The 18186-nt window shown below is 37.1% G+C and overlaps 1 protein-coding gene across 5 annotated transcripts in view; it reads right to left on the bottom strand.

Moving 5' to 3' along the window:
* Window positions 1-18186, bottom strand: part of Chl1 (cell adhesion molecule L1 like) — a 191325-nt gene that overhangs the window by 25477 nt on the left and 147662 nt on the right. For all 5 annotated transcript variants that reach the window (XM_040739359.1, XM_013125011.3, XM_013125014.3 and 2 more), the window contains 7 exons: window positions 13339-13479; window positions 12624-12735; window positions 11131-11297; window positions 9845-10010; window positions 6827-6951; window positions 2434-2535; window positions 1153-1350 (listed from right to left, as the gene is read on the bottom strand). In XM_040739359.1, the coding sequence (XP_040595293.1) occupies window positions 1153-1350; window positions 2434-2535; window positions 6827-6951; window positions 9845-10010; window positions 11131-11297; window positions 12624-12735; window positions 13339-13479 (1011 nt within the window). The remainder of the gene's footprint in view (window positions 1-1152; window positions 1351-2433; window positions 2536-6826; window positions 6952-9844; window positions 10011-11130; window positions 11298-12623; window positions 12736-13338; window positions 13480-18186) is intronic.

Genomic DNA, 18186 nt, shown 5'->3' with positions numbered 1-18186 from the left:
ATTTCTACAAAGATGATATATTTTGTTAAAAGGAGTAAAATAGCATTCTTAGAATCCTATAACCTCTATGCTGTGGACAGTACATGATTTACTAAGTACATTTTAAATTTAAGCCAGCTAATTAAAAATCTAATCCTGCTTTAATATACGTTTTCATTTTCAAACTGCACTTTTCTGTCAGAAGTATTGAGAGATGTGTATGTTGTGAATATATGCCTATAGAAGAATGAAATTGAAATTCATGTATCAACACCAAAAAACAACTTTTATGGATATCAAATTTAAATAGTACATAACACACAGATGAAATACATTTAGGCAAATACATTTTGTTAAGGAACGTTCTAACAAGAACTTTAACACTGAGTCCCTGTGTCCAGTACAAACTAACATCATACCTGCCCCATGCCTATTTTACTCCAGGAAAAGCAAACACCATATTATGACCATGATACTACCCAATGCTAATTCCATAATATATACTGTTTACACTATCTCTGTTGATTATTTATAAAATTATCATGATGGTTTAGATAAATATGGAAATATAAAAATGTCAAATGCATAAGACATAACACTAGCACATAGCTTTAATTTTTTGTAGAGTTCATATGAGCTAAAAGAATTTCTTTAGATTTTTAATCCATGTCTTTTCAATATATTGAACTTTTTTTTTGGTTTTTCGAGACAGGGTTTCTCTGTATTGTCTTGGAGGCTGTCCTGGAACTCGCTTTGTAGACTAGGCTGACCTCAAATTCACAGAGATCCACCTGCCTCTGCCTCCCGAGTGCTGGGATTAAAGGCGTGCGCCACCAACGCCCGGCAATATTGAACTTTTATTTAGAGTTTACATGATGAAATCTGCTTCAAAGATGACATTTAGCTATTTAAAACTATTCAAAGTAATATGTTCTCACATAATTGCCCCAATGACAATTTTTGTTCTCTTTCAAACAATTACACAACTCAAAAATTTTAAAATGCTCTTCTAATATTTTACATTGCTAACTTATAAAACTTTTCAAATTATTTGAAGGAATCTAAAATCCTTCATTACATATTTGACCTTCTTTTTCTTAAAGAAAAACATGTTCCCACACAAAAAAATGGGCTAATGTAAAATATGGTGTTATACAAAGAGGCCATCTATACCTGCTGGTGGAGTTTCATGATGGTCCGATGGTTGGCTGGGGTGACTTTTCCCCACTTCATTTATGGCTATGACTCTGAACTGATATCTCACGTATGGAGCCAAAGATAATACAGCCTCTGTTTCTTCTCCTGGGATTCTAGTTAGCTCCTGCCACTTCCCAGGTTCCTCTCTGTTCCCTTCAAATTCTATAATGTACTCTAGGTAAGAATATGAACAAACCATTAGAACATATTGAATTTGTTAAAGACCTACTAAGATTTATTTGCAACATTAAAAGCTTAAAACAGAAAAACAAGGTAAATGATATTGGGACTGACAAAAGTCAAGTTTTTCCTTGAAAACTTGAAGCTTTGTGTTCACTTCTCAAAATCCACATAATAGCTGGTAGTGTACAATCGTAATCAGTAAGGGACAGGTAGAAATACAAGAATCCCTAAGGTTCCTAGGCATTTAGCCTCATCTACTTGATAAGTCACAGGCCAATGAAAGATTCTTTCTCAAAAACAATAAAACAACCTAAAAGGTAATCAGTATTAAGGAATGATTCTGAAGGGTTACTTCTGACCTACATGCATGCACATACACACATGTGTACACATGTACACATATACACCTGTATACACAGGAACTTGCAAACACCAAATACACAACAAAACAACAAAAAAAGTTGAAGAGAAAAAAGTCATGGCAGTTACAGAAAAATGAATAAAAGTGGAGGAAATCATCTTAAGTGAATTAAGTCATCTGTCCATTTTAATTCACAGTTCTTGGGTTTTATATAAATACATAAAGTCATGTACATATAAGTGACATGAAAATAGAATTAAAATTGTCAAGCTAGATATGACGAAAGGTACTAACAGGAGATGGGTTATAGAAGGGAGGGTAAGATAATATGGGGGATATGGTCAACAATACATACTTGTACAAAAACTTAAGTTTATGAGAATTTTAAGAAGATTAATCCAGAGGATGGAGAAATGACTCAACAGTTAAGAGCACCTGCTGTTCTTACAGAGAACCCGGATTCACTTTCCAGCACCCTCATAGCATCCCACAACCATCTGCAACTCTAGTTTCAAGATATATAGCATCCTCCTCTGACATCCTTAGGAACTTCACTCATGTCGTTACCAGACATGTATGAAGATAAACACACATACACACAAAATAATAATAATACACAAATATAATTCAAGAAGAAGTACAATCTATCAATTGTAACTAAAATAGCTATGACTCTGTTGGGTAAAGATGAAGGTCATTTAAAACCTTCCTACCGCTGATATTGCTGTTATGGTCATCTCCAGCTTCCCAGGACAGCCGAACACTCCTATTTTGTCTTTCCGACAAGATAAGGGTTCCTGGAGGATCTGGAACACCTGTTCAAAAACAAAAGATAGCTGCAACATAACAGTGAACAGCTTACAGGAGAAATGAGGATGCGGGAGATGGTTCCATTTGGCAGGCCCCACCCTTTTCAAGCCGAGTTCAGCTTCCTGAGAGGAATTAATAGTCAAAACTTCCAGGGTACCTGTTCCCTCTCCACTCTGAGGACAGATGCACATGGCTGACAGTAAAAATTAGTCCTTTTATACACTTAGTATTAAAGTTCACAAAGCACATTTTCAAGTTTTATTTGTTTATTCTTCTCTTATACAGTGCATCCTGTCCATGGCTTCCCCTCCCTCCAGTCCTCTCAGCTTTGTCCCACCAGATCCACTCCCCCAACACCTCCTCTTCTTTCTGTGTTATTTTAATTCCGTGAGAGTGTGTGTCTCTCATGGGCACTGATTCAAAGGGTAACTGAACCTTAAAAATATTTGACTTTTGTCAGTGATGCCTAAAAATAACAAGAAAATATCAAGAAACTACATGTTATGGAATAATTTTTTTTGTGCACTGTAAGATGTGTCTTTGCCAAGGTGCCTTCTGATTGGTTTAATAAAGATATGAATGAAAAATAACTAGGCAGGAGAGGATAGGTATGATTTTTCAGGGAGAGAAAAAGAAACAGGAGATGAATCTGGGCATGAAAGAGATGCCAGAGCGGGACATGGAGGAAATCAGACATGCAGAATGGAAGAAAAAAATTCATGTGGAAAATGTAGATTAATAAAAGCTGGTTAATTTAAGTCATAAGAGTTGGGAACAAGTCTAAACTAAAGGCAAAAATTTCATAACTAATAATAGGTCTCCATGTCATTATTTGTGGACTGGTGGGCTAAGAAAGTCAGGTGAGAAAGCTTGCTACAACTGCCTGAGAATTTGCCCAGCTGGGCATGTCAGCTGGGCATGCCGCTGTGTTTCTTTATAAACAAACATGATCTTAAGACTTGGCATAGAAACAAATGACAGTTATAAAGAAAGTACAGACTGCTGCTTTGTTGCCCTGATTCCCATGCTGGGACACATCTGCAATCTCCCTTCCTTTCTGAGACTGCTGAGCTATACACATCTTGGCAGCCCCATAGCTTCTATTTCAAATGAGGTCTTCTCCATACCCATTTCCTTGTTAGTCTCAGTAGTTTTCAAGAGGCTATGCAAGACTGACAGGCCATACAAATGTCCAGAGAATTTTTAACAAGGAATATCACCTGTTCTACATCTCTGGCTTACTGAAGGAGAGATGCCCAGATTGAGCACTTGCAAACTTCTAGCCTACCTGATGATTTTTGCATTGTTAGTGTTAGGATATATGATGGGTCTCTAGTAGATCACTGATTTCTTCCAGTTCATCGTTCATCCTGATCTATGTGCCAAGTTTTCTCCTTTGTGGGATTAACGTATCTCTAAGAGAAGGGATGTCTTATTAATCTTTGTATTGTTCACGGTGGCTTGCACATAAGTGTTTTATGACTAAATGAGAAAGTGAAACATATTGCCACTTCAATCATGCATATAATCATTCAATTAAATTAATAAAATTATGCCCTATAGTTATAGATAAACAAGACAGGGACTGTGATGTTTGCATGGCTCTTCTGCAATTGATTTGGGATTTTACTGTAGTTAATGACAGTCAAATCTATGCATGTTACAGCATCTTTAACAGGATGGCCTGGTGTCTGCAAAATGTGAGAAATATTTTTATAATAGAAGATGCATTTTGAGCAGTGCCAAATATAACAGAAACTGATAAATTAAAGGCAATGACATACATTTAATTGTTAAGGTACATGAATATTTCTGATACATGTGAGCATATGTGTTTCCATGATACAAGGGAAATCTTATCTTAAATAAACTTTACTTTCAAAATTTGATGTAATATTCTCAAGTATTCAAGGATGTGTGCTTTAGCTTGGAGGACGCAGTAAAGCTGTTGTCCATGCTGGCCTTTACTATTTGGCAAATTCTTGTGAAGTGTACATTGACAAAAAACACTGTTTATAGTTCAGAATGCAACTTGCTTACTTTTAAAGTTTGGCACATGACTCTACTCAAAGGTCAGGTACTTCAATTAGAAAGTATTTTCCCAGGATAGGGCTTCATGATCAGATAGCTTGCCAGGGGTACAAAACACTATAGGTTCAGCCCAGTTCTCTCTCCCCACAAATTGCATTTCTTCACTAGTGTTCTATTAGTTATGAGCTTGAAGAATTTACTTTCTCTTTGGGATTTGCTCAGAATCCAATATGTCCTGAGGTTCCCTTGCCCTTCCTAATTACCCTGTTTTACTTGAGATGAAAATCTAACTTCTCCCAACATCACACAGAACCAGAAAAGCAAAGATTTTGAAAACTGTTTCTTAAAATATACTTTTAATATTTATTTATTTGTTTGTTTATTCATGTATACAGACTTCTACCTGCATAAATGTCTGCACTACAGGCCAGAAGAGGGCAACATATTTCATTAGAGATGGGTGTGAGTCTCCATGTGGGTACTGGGAATTGAATTCAAAACCTCTGGAAAAGCTGTCAATGCTCTTAACCACTGAGCCATCCCTCCACTTCTTCTTAAAATATTTTTGTGCTAAAATTTCTGTAAACAACTTCTAAGCAAATTTGTTTATGTCTAGGCTTTTAAAATATTGTTTTCTATGATAGAATACTTTAGAAGCTATACTTATGTCCAAAATTATTTTATCATTAAACTTGATATGTTTTAATCAGATATTGAAACAAAAATGTAATTTAAAGCCAAAGGAGAAGATTAAAAAAAGTCATCCCCTCTGATCTAAATTTCTTCAAACATTACTAAAATGTTATGAGATCGCCATGTACACAAACAGTATTTATGGTCATAGCAACTGTTTATTTAAAATTACCAAAAATTCATGGAGTTAGAAAATGGAAGACTAATGATAAGGGTGAAGTTTAAAATTTGCAGTCAAGTCCAGAAGGTGGGTGCCAACAACAGAAAGCCAATCTTTCATTGCTGCCACCACTCAAAATACTGAGCAGGACAGCTCATGTATCCAGATGTTCTGTATTCATGATGCCTGAGAAGCAGCATAGCTCACCAGATGCTCAGCTTCCATAACTTGCAAACTCTGCTAGCATATCTAATAAAGGATTAAATATTTCCACTTGCAGAGTCCTGAACAAGCTCACTTACCTAGAGCTGAACATCTCATGCTAAATCTATACCTGCTACAATGTAGGTTGTACTTAATTGTACTCAGATTAGTAGCTATTGGCTTCACATAAAGGAATTCAACAGTAGCTTTCTCACTTTGCACAGATGGAAACTGTTAAGCTATCTGAAGCTGGCAGGGTCATAGGTAATATTTAGCTCATTACATTGAGAAATGTCAGTAGGTGTTAGCAGGAACATCTACTTAAATGCATATGGGAAGAATATCCAGAATCTGTTTGTGAGGTTGGCTTGAAATTCTAATGGTAGGAGGATCCCTTCAGAGGGAATTGTGTAGGAGAACCTTTCCTGGAGGAGCTATGGCCTGGCAGTGAGATTCAGCAAGCCTACATAAAGGGAGATAAGAAGGGGTGTGAACTCCCTCCACATTTCTCGGGATGCTGTCTGTACCTGTAGCAACAAATGAAAGCTACAGTTTAAATGTTTTGCTGGTGTTGTTCATATAGGGCATGTTTACAGGTAGAAGAGCTGGCGGTATGTCAATAGAGAAAGGCAATTGGAAAGCAGCCAGTAGATAGTCTGAGGGCTATAAACACTGATGATTTTAGGGTAATTGCATTGATTGCACTAGTGAAGTGTGCACATTGTTTTCCAATTAGTACTTAAAAATTCAAATATATTCCTTTACAGAATACTTCATGTCCATACTCAACTTCCTGGGGCTCTGGGAGATCGACCTAAGGTTCTGGAGTAGAGTAGAAACACCAAGCATCCACCACTGGGCATTTCCATTCCCCAAGCTTCTATAGAGCCCTTCCCTATTCTCAGACACACTTCTCCAAAGAGGAAGTAAGGTGGATTGAGACCTTTGATTTTCTTTCTTCACTTACCTCCTGCTGCTACAGGCAAACTTCCCACACAGGGAAAAGGAATTAAGCATTAATTAACTTCTTTTATGTGAGAAGAGTAGAAATGATCTAAAAGCGAAGTTGGACTTCAAACAAACAAACAAAAGTCAAATTTTACTTTAAGAACAGAGGCTCAAGAAATCATTGGCTTTAACACCTAGAAACAAAGGAAGTTAAGTAGTTACAGGGAGCATGCGCAGAGATTCTCTCTGGTTTCACTTACCAAGGACAGTTACTTGAGTTTTCTCAGAAATGCTATCAAGAGCAGTTTGAGCAGAACAGGAATAAATACCCTGATCTTCTACTGAGATGTTAGATATGGTCAGATTGGCTCCATCAATCACTATTCTGTTGGCGGAGGAGGAAACACAAAGCACATGATGAGGGTCAGAACATCTCCAACAGCAGAAAGACCGTTGTTTAACAAGCCATGATGCAAGTTCCTTCATGGAAAATGACTCAAGGCAGAGTGAAGAAACCAGTTCATACAATGCAAATCTTACCAGAGAGGGTCACAGATGAAAACTGGGAATACAGTCTCACAGTGTACGCACATGGCCACACAGTATTAAATGGGATGGCATTTTTACAAATTACAAAATCCAATCATCTACGACCCATGCGGTTGTGACTGAGGTCTGGGCCTGTTGCCATGTTTAAGAATCACATCATACTAACAGAGCTGGGAATTTTTTGTTTGTTTTTGGTTTTTAGTTTTTGAAGATAGGGCTTCTCTGTGTAATCTTCTGGCTCCAAGACTGTCCTGGAACTCTTTCTGTTAACCAAGCTGGCCTGGAACTCACAGAGATCTACCTGCCTCTCCCTCCTAAGTGCTGGTGTTTACATACTTATTATGTTATGAGCAGGGAAGTTATACAGAATCAAGGAAGAGGATGCTTCTGAAAAAAAAGAAGATTCTAGAACCCAACCTAGTTCCACAGAGCCAGAATATTATAATGAAATCTGACAATATCTGTTTTGATCGTCCCCTGTCCTCTAATAGCTATAGTCCAAAATGTAATCATTGAAGCATTTTGTGTATTTGAACACTAGGTGGCAGTCCTGTACTTTTTCTGCAAATCATTTCAAATAGCTTTTAAAAATTCATTGGCCAGTTTGCAATAGTTCGTCACACACACACACACACACACACACACACACACACACACACACACACACACACACACACACACACACACAAACCCCACTCCTTTATCAATTTTATCTTTTAGTCTATACTTATAGGCATATTGCATATTATCAACAGGAATTCTCATTTTTTTACACAAAGTACCATAAATTTAAAATATATTCACAGCAAAAGCTATTCAGGTGAAAAATACTGTAAGCAATGCCTTCTTTGTGGAAAGTGTGACAGATCGTCTTACATAATTGAAAGTTTTAATGCCAAATTAATAAAATGAAAAAAAATTTTAAGAATGAGAAAGAGTATTGAACCATATGTGACTGACTCTTTACTGGAGTAGTGCCCCTCAGTCTTACATCAATTTTTAATGAATATTTGTCAGTCAGTACTGGGAATTACTGGTGGGGAAGAATCACACTGTAATAAGTTATGGGTCACAGCTGAAACTAATACCTTTGCATAAAGGAATGGCATTTGTACACATACAGAGACATGAAAAGAATGAGGCCAATGAAGTAAGAGTTGTGAAAGGGAGCAGCTGGAGAAATGACAAATGAATGGTCCGAGAAAGAACAGTGAACCATGATTTGTTACCTGTATCATCTAAGACCATCAAATCTTAATTTACAATAATCTTATGCTCTAGCTTTTTGATTCTTTTTCATCTAGTCATGATTTTAAAAGTGAAGGTAGAAAGATATGAAGCAGATAGTGTGAGGGCCTCAATCCATTAAGTGACAGCATTGGGATTTGAACACCACCAAATCTGAGTCCATTCTTTTAACCAACACTCTGCTGAGATAAAATTGAAAGAGGTCTTGGTCTATCTCCAGACCTTCAGAGATACTATGTAACTTCAGATGACATTTGGCTTCTTTTTATGACGTTTTTATTTATTTATTATAAATACAGTGTTCTGCCTGCATGTATGATTTCAAAATGATAAATTCCTAGCTCTCATTCAAAGATAATACAAGCAGAAACAGAACGGATCTTTGTGTGTTTTAACAGACAAAGCAGGCATTCTGACTCTTCTGATTCTCTTAGGTTCTATTGATCCCTTTCTTTTTTTGTTGCACTAACACTCCAGTGATTCTCAACAGTCATTCAAACTTTCCTCTTTGCTCTATCTTCTGTATTTTTCCTGTTCAGAATACTCAGAAATTTATCTTTATTCTTTGTATATATAAGATCCAGATTCACAGATTCAGTTGATTATGAATGGATAATAGGGACTTGCATCTGTACCAAACAGGTGTATTTTTGTTACTATTCTTTAAATCATACTGTATAATGACTGTTTGGTGAGCATCCATACTGTATTGAGTATTAAAAGTACTGTACATATAACCTACATCATAAATAAAGCCATGGGATTCAAATAGAATATCCTTGCACTTGACCACACAGATTTGGGTATCTGCCTAGGATTCTGAAAGCTACTCCTACATATAGAAGGGCCAGGTAATGTTGGCAATGGGCTGTGATAGGATGATAACTAGATGTAATCGGGATATTTATGGGTGAGAAGAACTCGTGTAAGACTGGCAGGTAAAAGGACTGTACACTGCCTTTTTAGGAGGCAGTGTGGACAGTGGCTCTGGCAGACATTGGGGTAGCAATAGTTGGTCTGTCCTGTAGGATAAAGGGGCAGGGTGTCTCAGGAGGAGACAGAAGTTTTCAGATACCTGGACCATGGACATACTGCCCATGAGCAAGAACCGCCCCCTTAAAAAAAAAACGTTAGCAACACCCTTGACATCTTGTGCTTCCAGTCTTCTCAATAGTTCTGGAAGTCCCCAAACCTATGCAGTTAATCTGCATGTCACAACTAGTTTCTATTTTCTGCACTGAGAGAAAAGTGTGCTTTATAAAAAGTATGGTGCAAAAGCAAGAAGAAGAAGAAGAACATATAAAATAAATAGAGAAAATATTTTAAGACCTTTTGGATACTAATTTGAGGAAGAAACATTTGAATCAGTTTTTGTATTTGAATGAGTGTGAACAATTTTGAGACTTTTTTTCTAATGTGAGGTCTTAAACACACAACACACACACACACACACCAATGTCCTTTCATAGCAGTGTAATTACCTGCCATCTTCTGTGCCATTAACTTCAAAAGTCTCTCCATCTTTACTCCAGGACAGCTTCAAAGTGTGCTTCAAATGTGAGTCGCACTGGCTTTCACAGTATAGTTCAAGCATGTGTGATTTAGGGATGCGAGGATTCTTTGGGGAAACTTTCAGCTTTGTAGCATCTGCATATTTTCCAGTCAAACAAAGGCTTTAGTTAGAACTACAGCTCACCCTATTATGAAATGTCTACAATCTTACCAATCAAAATTGTCATGACAGTGTGAAATTTACATACACTGTCTCTCAATGTAATCTTCTAACATTAAACTGGAGAAAATTTAGGTGCAAACACCACTTAATGTTAGCAAAGTTTTCTTACCATTCCTTGCTAAAGTAAACAACTAAAGTATGAGCTAACAAATGTTTCTAGAAGTTGAAAGTAATACAATTTCTCATGCTGAAGCACCCAGATATATAATCATGTTATAAGGAAAACTGGCAATTTTATATTCACATACTCATTATTATATCAGAGACAAGAGCTGAAATAAATGGTGAATCCCAACTATCCACGCAAACATGGAGGATAAGAATTATAAGCCCTGAAAAAAAGGAGGCCTGCACTTGTTTTCTTACTCAGAAGAAGAGGAAGAGCTTAGGAGAGAGGACATTGTGAACATTCAATATTTACTTGTGGCATTACTTGCTGAATGAGTCAGGGAGCATAGTAATAGTTTAGGACAAAAGCAATTGTCACTGTCAAACGATGAAGCTCAAAGATTAAAAAAATTAAAATAAAAACATCACTGAAGCCTGAGTCTATCAATAGCTTCCAAGGACTTCATGGAAGAGTAAAGCCTGTTGACAAGGATGTTTCTAATTTACAGAGAACAAGAAAAGCCTGCCCAAGCTGTCAAACTGCTTTTTATTTTTTTCTGAGATCAAACTTCTATGATTTTGTTAAATGCTCAAACAAAACTGATGTGTGGTAATACCTCAAGTTCAATGCTTGAATAAAACATATATCTCAAAATATACCCAAGTAGAAATTTCTTAAGCTATTGATGGTCATCGACCATCATCTAACAATACACTGCCACCTGCTAAGGTGGCCCAAATCCATGATCACACCCTGCCATATTACTAATAGTCTTTCAGATGAAACGCAAAGGTGGCCTTTGAAAAATTGTCAAAGGAACTTCAACAGGTGTTCAAACTTAAATAGCACTGCTTTGTCTGAGAAAACAAAGAGAAACTGAACTCATGTGAGAACTCATGAAAGCAAAAGAAAAATAGCAATACTTCTAATATCCAAGTTGGCTGTGATGACAGCTTTTCCCATTGCATTGTCTACCCAACAAGAGTATGATCCTGCATCTTCCTCAGTAGTTCTGTAGATTTCCAGTGTGCCATTTTCATGGGTACAGTACCGACTACCTTCAAGGGGATGTGCTTCATCAGCCACCTCCCTGTAGAGATGCAGAAATGAGTCATTTTTGATTGATGCATAGTTTTGTACTCTTCAGATACTGTTTACTGACATCATCCAGGCTTAGGCCTTCTTTGTGTGCTTGGTAGAGCATCTGACAGTTCTTGTGGAAACTAATTTCTCTCTTAGAACTATCTAGGATGTATATCAGAGCTGATCAACAGACTATAGCTAAAAAGAACCGCATTCCCTCCTAGTAGGGTTGACTCTGTTTGTCTCATAGTTTCTAGCACTGTTTTACATGTGTCCTCAAAGCGTAATAAACATTTTCTGGCTTATTTATGGTGAAGTCCTTAGTTAATGATTGCTTCGGGCTAGCAAATGGGAGAGCTAGTAATTGAAACAGATAATGAACCTTCCCAACCTCCCGCTGTCCTAGGAGAACATTGGTCATTCAGAAATATTACAAGCCAGGAAATCTTGCCTCTCCTGTGGACATGCATTACACTTACCCTATCAACCTCAGGCTCATTTTCTCTCACATTCATCCATTCTCCAAGCATTTTGTGTCACAGCCTGATTAACCCTGTGCTTTTCACAGTAAGTGATTGCTTGTGCTCACAATTGCAGAGGACAAATGGGCCACTGGCATAGGTTCTACAAAGTGAGGGCTAGGCTGAGACTTGCATGTGACTTGGCTCAGATGCAGAATTCAAAAGCATTTCAGAAATCAAGATAAACAATATTTTAATCAAATATTTTAAAAGTCAAAACCAAAAGTACACAGTGGGAAAAAATCACAATTGAATTATACAAGTTGTGACTCTGATTTTGCATGGTCTGACCTCACTACTTTGTTCCTACTCCAGGCCCTGTAGAGGACTAACACAATAATGTCACAGTAAAGTCACCAAACTATATCAGTAAAGCAACTAGCATAGAATATGCTTATCATGATGTTTAGACTTAAACAACAATAACATTATTAAAATCAAAATGAATGTTAAAAAGTCATAAACATGTTTGTAATTGACTGTAGGTTAGGATAAATAATCAGATAGCCCGGAAACCATAGCAACCCTTAGATAGACCCATCACAGACAAGACAATCTTCAAAATTGTCTTAGGAATCATTTTAATTCTTTGTTTGCTTTATTAACACAAATGGCTCTTTATATTTCTTCATGTAAAAAAAATCCCAGAATTCTAGCCAATGTTTTCTGAAGGGATGTGTAATTAAATCTCTTTCCTTATTTATCAAGGCATTGGCTCTCTGGAGAAACATGGATATACAGTACAGGCTGCCAAACCATGGTTCAAGAATCCCCCACATCCATTTCCTTAATAGAACAGCAAATAATCTTACCAAATCACGGTGGCCTTGGGTGAAGCAAAGTACTCGCAATGTAAGAATGCACTATATCCAAGCACTGTTGCATAATTTTCTTCATTCTTAGTTTTTATCAGTGGGACAACATCTAGTCAGAAATAAAGATAAAAATTTAAACCTTTCTGCAAGCATTAGATACAAAGGACATTTTCTATATTCTTGACATGGTCATAAGAACAGGAGATGGCTGAGCATTTCAGTATATGTTCCTGAATTTGGATATTACCTAAAAGCAGCACATTCTGAAAGCATAATTTAAGTATGAGGTCTAATGTCTACATATAAATTGAACCATATGTTGATTTTCTTCCCCAGGTTTTATGTGTCAAAAATTCAGTTGGTATTTCAGACCACAGATAGTTCAGTCAGTGAATTTCATTCCCCCAAACCTATGTGTAAAAAAATTTTAGAAGGCACAAAAGTGTAATCCTGCCAGTAGGGATTAAGTAACAGGCATCCCTGATGCTCCATGGAAAACAATCAAGGCTTCATAAGTTCCAGGCCTGTGATGACGCCTGTACCTGAGAATTGTTACCTGAGGTAGACCTCGGGCCTCCAAATGAACGCAAACATGTACTTTCCCACACTGAATTTAATGCACACGCCCATAAAAAGTTTTTACACGTGACTATAACTTTGATCATTTTCCTTTGTCAAACAGCAGGTTAAGTCAATACTTGGGTAAGCTCACCTATAACATCAATATTGGCACTGGCAAGGATGGTTCCATGGATATTTGAGGCTTCACATTGATACACAGCAGTATGGTTTGGCTGTAGATTTGTAAAACTGATTTCCCTGGGGAACATGACATCACCAGGAAATGGATGATCTGAAAGAGAAGAGACATCCTCAGTGTGATAAAGAACAGAATATAAAATATTTAAGGACCATTTATTAAATGTGTCACACAGTATCTATATTTTAAGACCAGTTTAGGGTGAAAAATAGTTCACTAAAGTCAAGTCTTCACATTTTGTTCAAATCAACGTGGGTGCCATTTTAGACCCCTTTGCATTTGCAACATCTTATCAAATTATGATTTTAAACAAATATTAGGAGATCCCAGGTTGGCCAACAACTCACTACTTCTTTGTATCCCCGATCAGAGTAAGACTGGAGGTGACCCATTTGACATTGAATCTTTCTGTGAGAGGACTCAAACTTCAGCATCTGCACCTAGATGCTACCCAGTGATTAGCAACACAATAGAGCCTAACTGGTACCAATTTCTATCTTGACAACATTTTTTTCTGGTTTCTTTTCCTCCTTCCTCCTACTTTTGGATTTATTCCATTATTTTGGGTGGTTTACATTTTCATTTAGTCCTTTCAAGTACATACATAGCTCACAAGCCTTGACCCTTTTTTCTTTCTTTCTTTCCTTCTTTCTTCCTGTTTCATCACACACTCCCTCCTCCTCTTCATCTTCTTTTTGAGAGTAGTTGACATTTCTATAACATTTTAGCAACAAAATCTACCCTATTTTCTATCATGATCTTCCTTTTTTCTTTTCCCTGGTTTCTGAAGTTACTCCAGGGTATTTACTCACATTTGAAGATTTGGAGAAAGAATATGTGCAGTTTATCCTTCTGGGTCTGAGTTACTTCACTAAATATCACATTTTTCTAGTTACATCTACTTACCCCAAATTCCATGTTTCATTTTTCTTTACACATGAATTATATAACTTTGGTATATAGGCACAACATTTATGTAATCCATTTATCAACTGAAGTACATATACTTTGCTTAACATTTCCTATCTATGTGTGAATTGTGGTCTGTTTTGTGCTATTTCAACTACATTCTAATAACAAAGCTTGCTTTGAATCAGAATGAGGAGCTAGCCACTAGCTGACCAAAATTAAACATAGAGGTTTTGGAGGACTGAGGACAGATAGAGAGACAGGAAGTAGTAAGGCAGGGATCTGAGAGGCTCTCGGCCATTTTGGATAGAGGAACAGAAGAGAAAGACCGTCACTGGTCACTTCTCTGCTGCTTTGCTGCCACTTCCCTGATCACTCAGGTTCTTACCCTGATATCTGACTCCCAATTTTTTATTGATAAGAAGTAATTTGATAAATGCTTAAGAGGACAGTCTTAACACATGTTCAAGCGCTGAATAGACTCAATATCTTGTATTTGTATATGTGTATGTGTGTGTGTGTGTGTTTGTGTGTGTGTAACACTGATGACTAAAGAACAATAATGACTAAAGCAGCTGTGAATTTAAGAAGGAAAGTCAAACAAATAATTAGAGGGGTGTAATTATATTTTAAACAAATTTTAAAAACACATTAAAACATACTACTATTGACCCAGAATGTAATTATTGGTTGGATATTAGAGTACCTGGCATTCTTGTGTACTTATTAAGAGTCAAAGAATCTCACTGGGTATAGCCCATGCATTATGACACCTTCTCTGTTCATAACCTGCTATATCAGCATTAAAAGGCTTTGTAAACATCACTTTCACATAAAACGAATATCCTGTACAGCATCTGACAACAGTTTGGGCTCGAAATAAACTCCTGCTCTGACACAACAGAAAGGAAGAACATTTAGGACAATGACTGTAGAAATTTTAGTTTAAATGACATCAGTAAATCATTTCTTCCTCCTTGTATTTCCATCATATAAAATAACAATTGCATTAAACTTTATGGTGTGGAAAGCAAGAGCTGCTACATAGTGAGAGACTTTTTTATACATTTTTTTCTCTCACTAGAACCACAATACCTGCATTCCTTCAGTCAGCAGTGATGTCTGTATCTATGCAGACGGCAAATGTATTATGTGCTACTAACACCCAAAGAGAAGGCAAAAACAAAACAGTGAGTAAATATTTGTGGAAACATCTGTAATAGGTACAAATAATGGTATTTTACACATGAAAGTTCCCTGTCAATAGACAGAAATGACAGAAATAAAGGTTCTAATTGTCACTTATAGAACTATGACTATGTGCCTCAGCTGGGAAAAATAAATCCAACCACCCAGATGTGAATAAGGCTGAGGACTTTGAAATAGAGCAGTTATGCTGTTTTTCAGGTGAGCCCCATGTAACTACATTGCTTCTTGAAAATCAGAAACTCTTATCTGGCTATAAAAACAGAAAGGGATAACGGTGAGAAAATGGCCATGGACGCAATGATATCAACTATGAAAATGGAGGAAGGGAGTCATAGGTGAAGATTGTAGGCAGCCTGTAATAACTGAAAAGGAAATGGAGATAGAAATAAAGAATGAGACGGAGTAACAAGGGAGAGGGAAAGTGAGAAAGATGTAGAGAGTCTTGTATTGACCTCCTAACTTTCAGAATTACACAACAGAAAAATTGTACTGATTCCAGTGACCAAGCTTCTGTGAATTTGTTACAGCAACAAAAGAAAGCTCATATAAACCTTACAGTTAATTTATCAGCTATGTCTACAGGTTTAACAAGATATGTATCCTTTTGAGGTCCTGTATGACAGAAATCATAAAGGACATTATAAGAGATGAAGTCTCTGATGACTTCCTTTATTCCTCTACTATTATACAGGCTGGGAAATCTAATCTTGTTACCCCCGTGTCTCTCCTTATAACATAGGCCCCAAAGGCAGTTTTGAAAAAACAGTATTATGAAGAATTAAGACCAAATCCTCAGGTTTGGATGTAAAACAACTAAACCTTACACAGTTCTCCTTTTGGGAATGTGTGCAGTAACTTCACAATATACTACATTTAGTCAAAAAGTAATTGTTATAAAGTCTTAAGATAACACAGCTTTTAATAGTATCTAACAAAATATACCAGTCCTGACATAAACTCAGAATTCTTACTAGATGATTCTATTTCATAAGATCAATGAGAATAAGACAATATGGTTGGAGAACTCTACTCAAATTCTTTCTTTTCTAGGTTCCATTCTGCCATGAATTTACTTGTGTTGTGTCTTCAAGTAAATATTTTAACTCTCATGAAACTCGGCCATTGCCTCTGAAAAGTGAAGAATAAAAATATCTGGTTTTCCAAGGTTTTCTCAGAAATACTGGATGCATCTCTATGGAAAAGGTGTAAACCACTGTAGTCACTTGACTTAATTCTGAAATGACTCATAAGCAACATGACTTTCTAAAAGTGTAAGTCCAAAGAGATTTCCAATCTTGTCAGCCCATCAGTCATCACACGGTGACGCTAGTACATATAGTAGAAGAAAGCTGTGCTCAAGAGCTGTGTTAATAGGACAGCCTGTTCTCCACCACTGGTTTCACTACTTCCTATGTTACCTGTCAATGGAGCCCTGAGCATTTCATCCACTAACAAGTCCATTGACTGTACTTTGGAAATATCCACAACCTGACCACTATAACAACCTGAGGTCTCGGTGTCTTTCAATTATTTGCATTCATAGAGCTAAAGGCTTCATTCAGAGACCAGAAAGTTCCTTTAACACATAAATCACTGGGATACAGCTCAGTTATAAAGCGTCTACCAAAGTCTGCACTTCTAAAATCATAAATCTACCTTGTATTTGAACTTACACTGTCCTCGGTACCTAACTATTTTCTTGTGTACAAATTTCTCAACAGCATCACCCCTTTCCAAATTTATGTGTTCTTTTATATTGTTATACCCTATTGAATCCAATAAGTACTGTGTGTATTTACATGGGTGGGACCGATTCACTGAAACAATTAGTGCTGTCTGTATGTACACAGGTGGGGATTATCCACTAGAGCATAACCAAAAGAAAAATGTTTCTTCCCTTTCAGCATTCATCAAAAAACAATAACTCTTTAGCTAGAGGCGATACATTGTAAAGCACCCACCCCCACCCATGATGGAGTTTTGACTGAGAGATCACCCATAGTTAATAATACGTGCTGTATGTTCATGAGTACAATGGCCATACCATGTCCAGAAGACAACATTTCACAGCTCTCCTCCCATTCCAGTGCTGTTACATTGCTTCAAGATTGCTCTTCTGTGCTATTCCGTGGACCACAGAGGGGAATATACATGTCACATTTCGGGATGAGGACTCAGAGCTAATTATTCTCAGCGCTTTGTCCAGTTATGGGTGTCTATATTGACCACACTAAACCACAAACAGTAACTTCTCTGACCAAGTCAAAAAGTAGCCCTAATCTGGAGATTTCAAATCTTGCTGCTAGAAGCCACCCTTAGGGCTCTTCAGTATCAGGTCAGGGATGCAAGCAGCAGGAACTAACATCCTCACTGCCCTGTGTCCTTCACCCTGGGTTGCTCTTATGTGCCACACCCTATGAAAAACATTCTTTGGATGGTGTTTTCCTTGAGCCATGTAACAAACCCACAAGTCACTGCTATTTTTGTCTCTGTTTTGCTTCTGAAGAAACAGGTTTCAAGAGGGTAAGTCACATTCTCAGTCACACAGCAAGTAAATGTTAGCATGGCCATGCAAACAGAGGCAGTGCAGCTCCAGAGTTCATAAACCATCAGAGACCACTGCAAATAAATCATGTCTGGGGACAGATAATTCATCGCCTTCAGACACTCCAACTGCCACTG

The sequence above is a fragment of the Mesocricetus auratus genome, unplaced genomic scaffold (assembly GCF_017639785.1).
Source record: "Mesocricetus auratus isolate SY011 unplaced genomic scaffold, BCM_Maur_2.0 Super-Scaffold_100676, whole genome shotgun sequence".
NCBI lineage: Eukaryota > Metazoa > Chordata > Mammalia > Rodentia > Cricetidae > Mesocricetus > Mesocricetus auratus.
The sequence above is the reverse complement of the archived record's forward strand: the minus strand, read 5'-3'. Positions and strand labels throughout refer to the sequence as shown.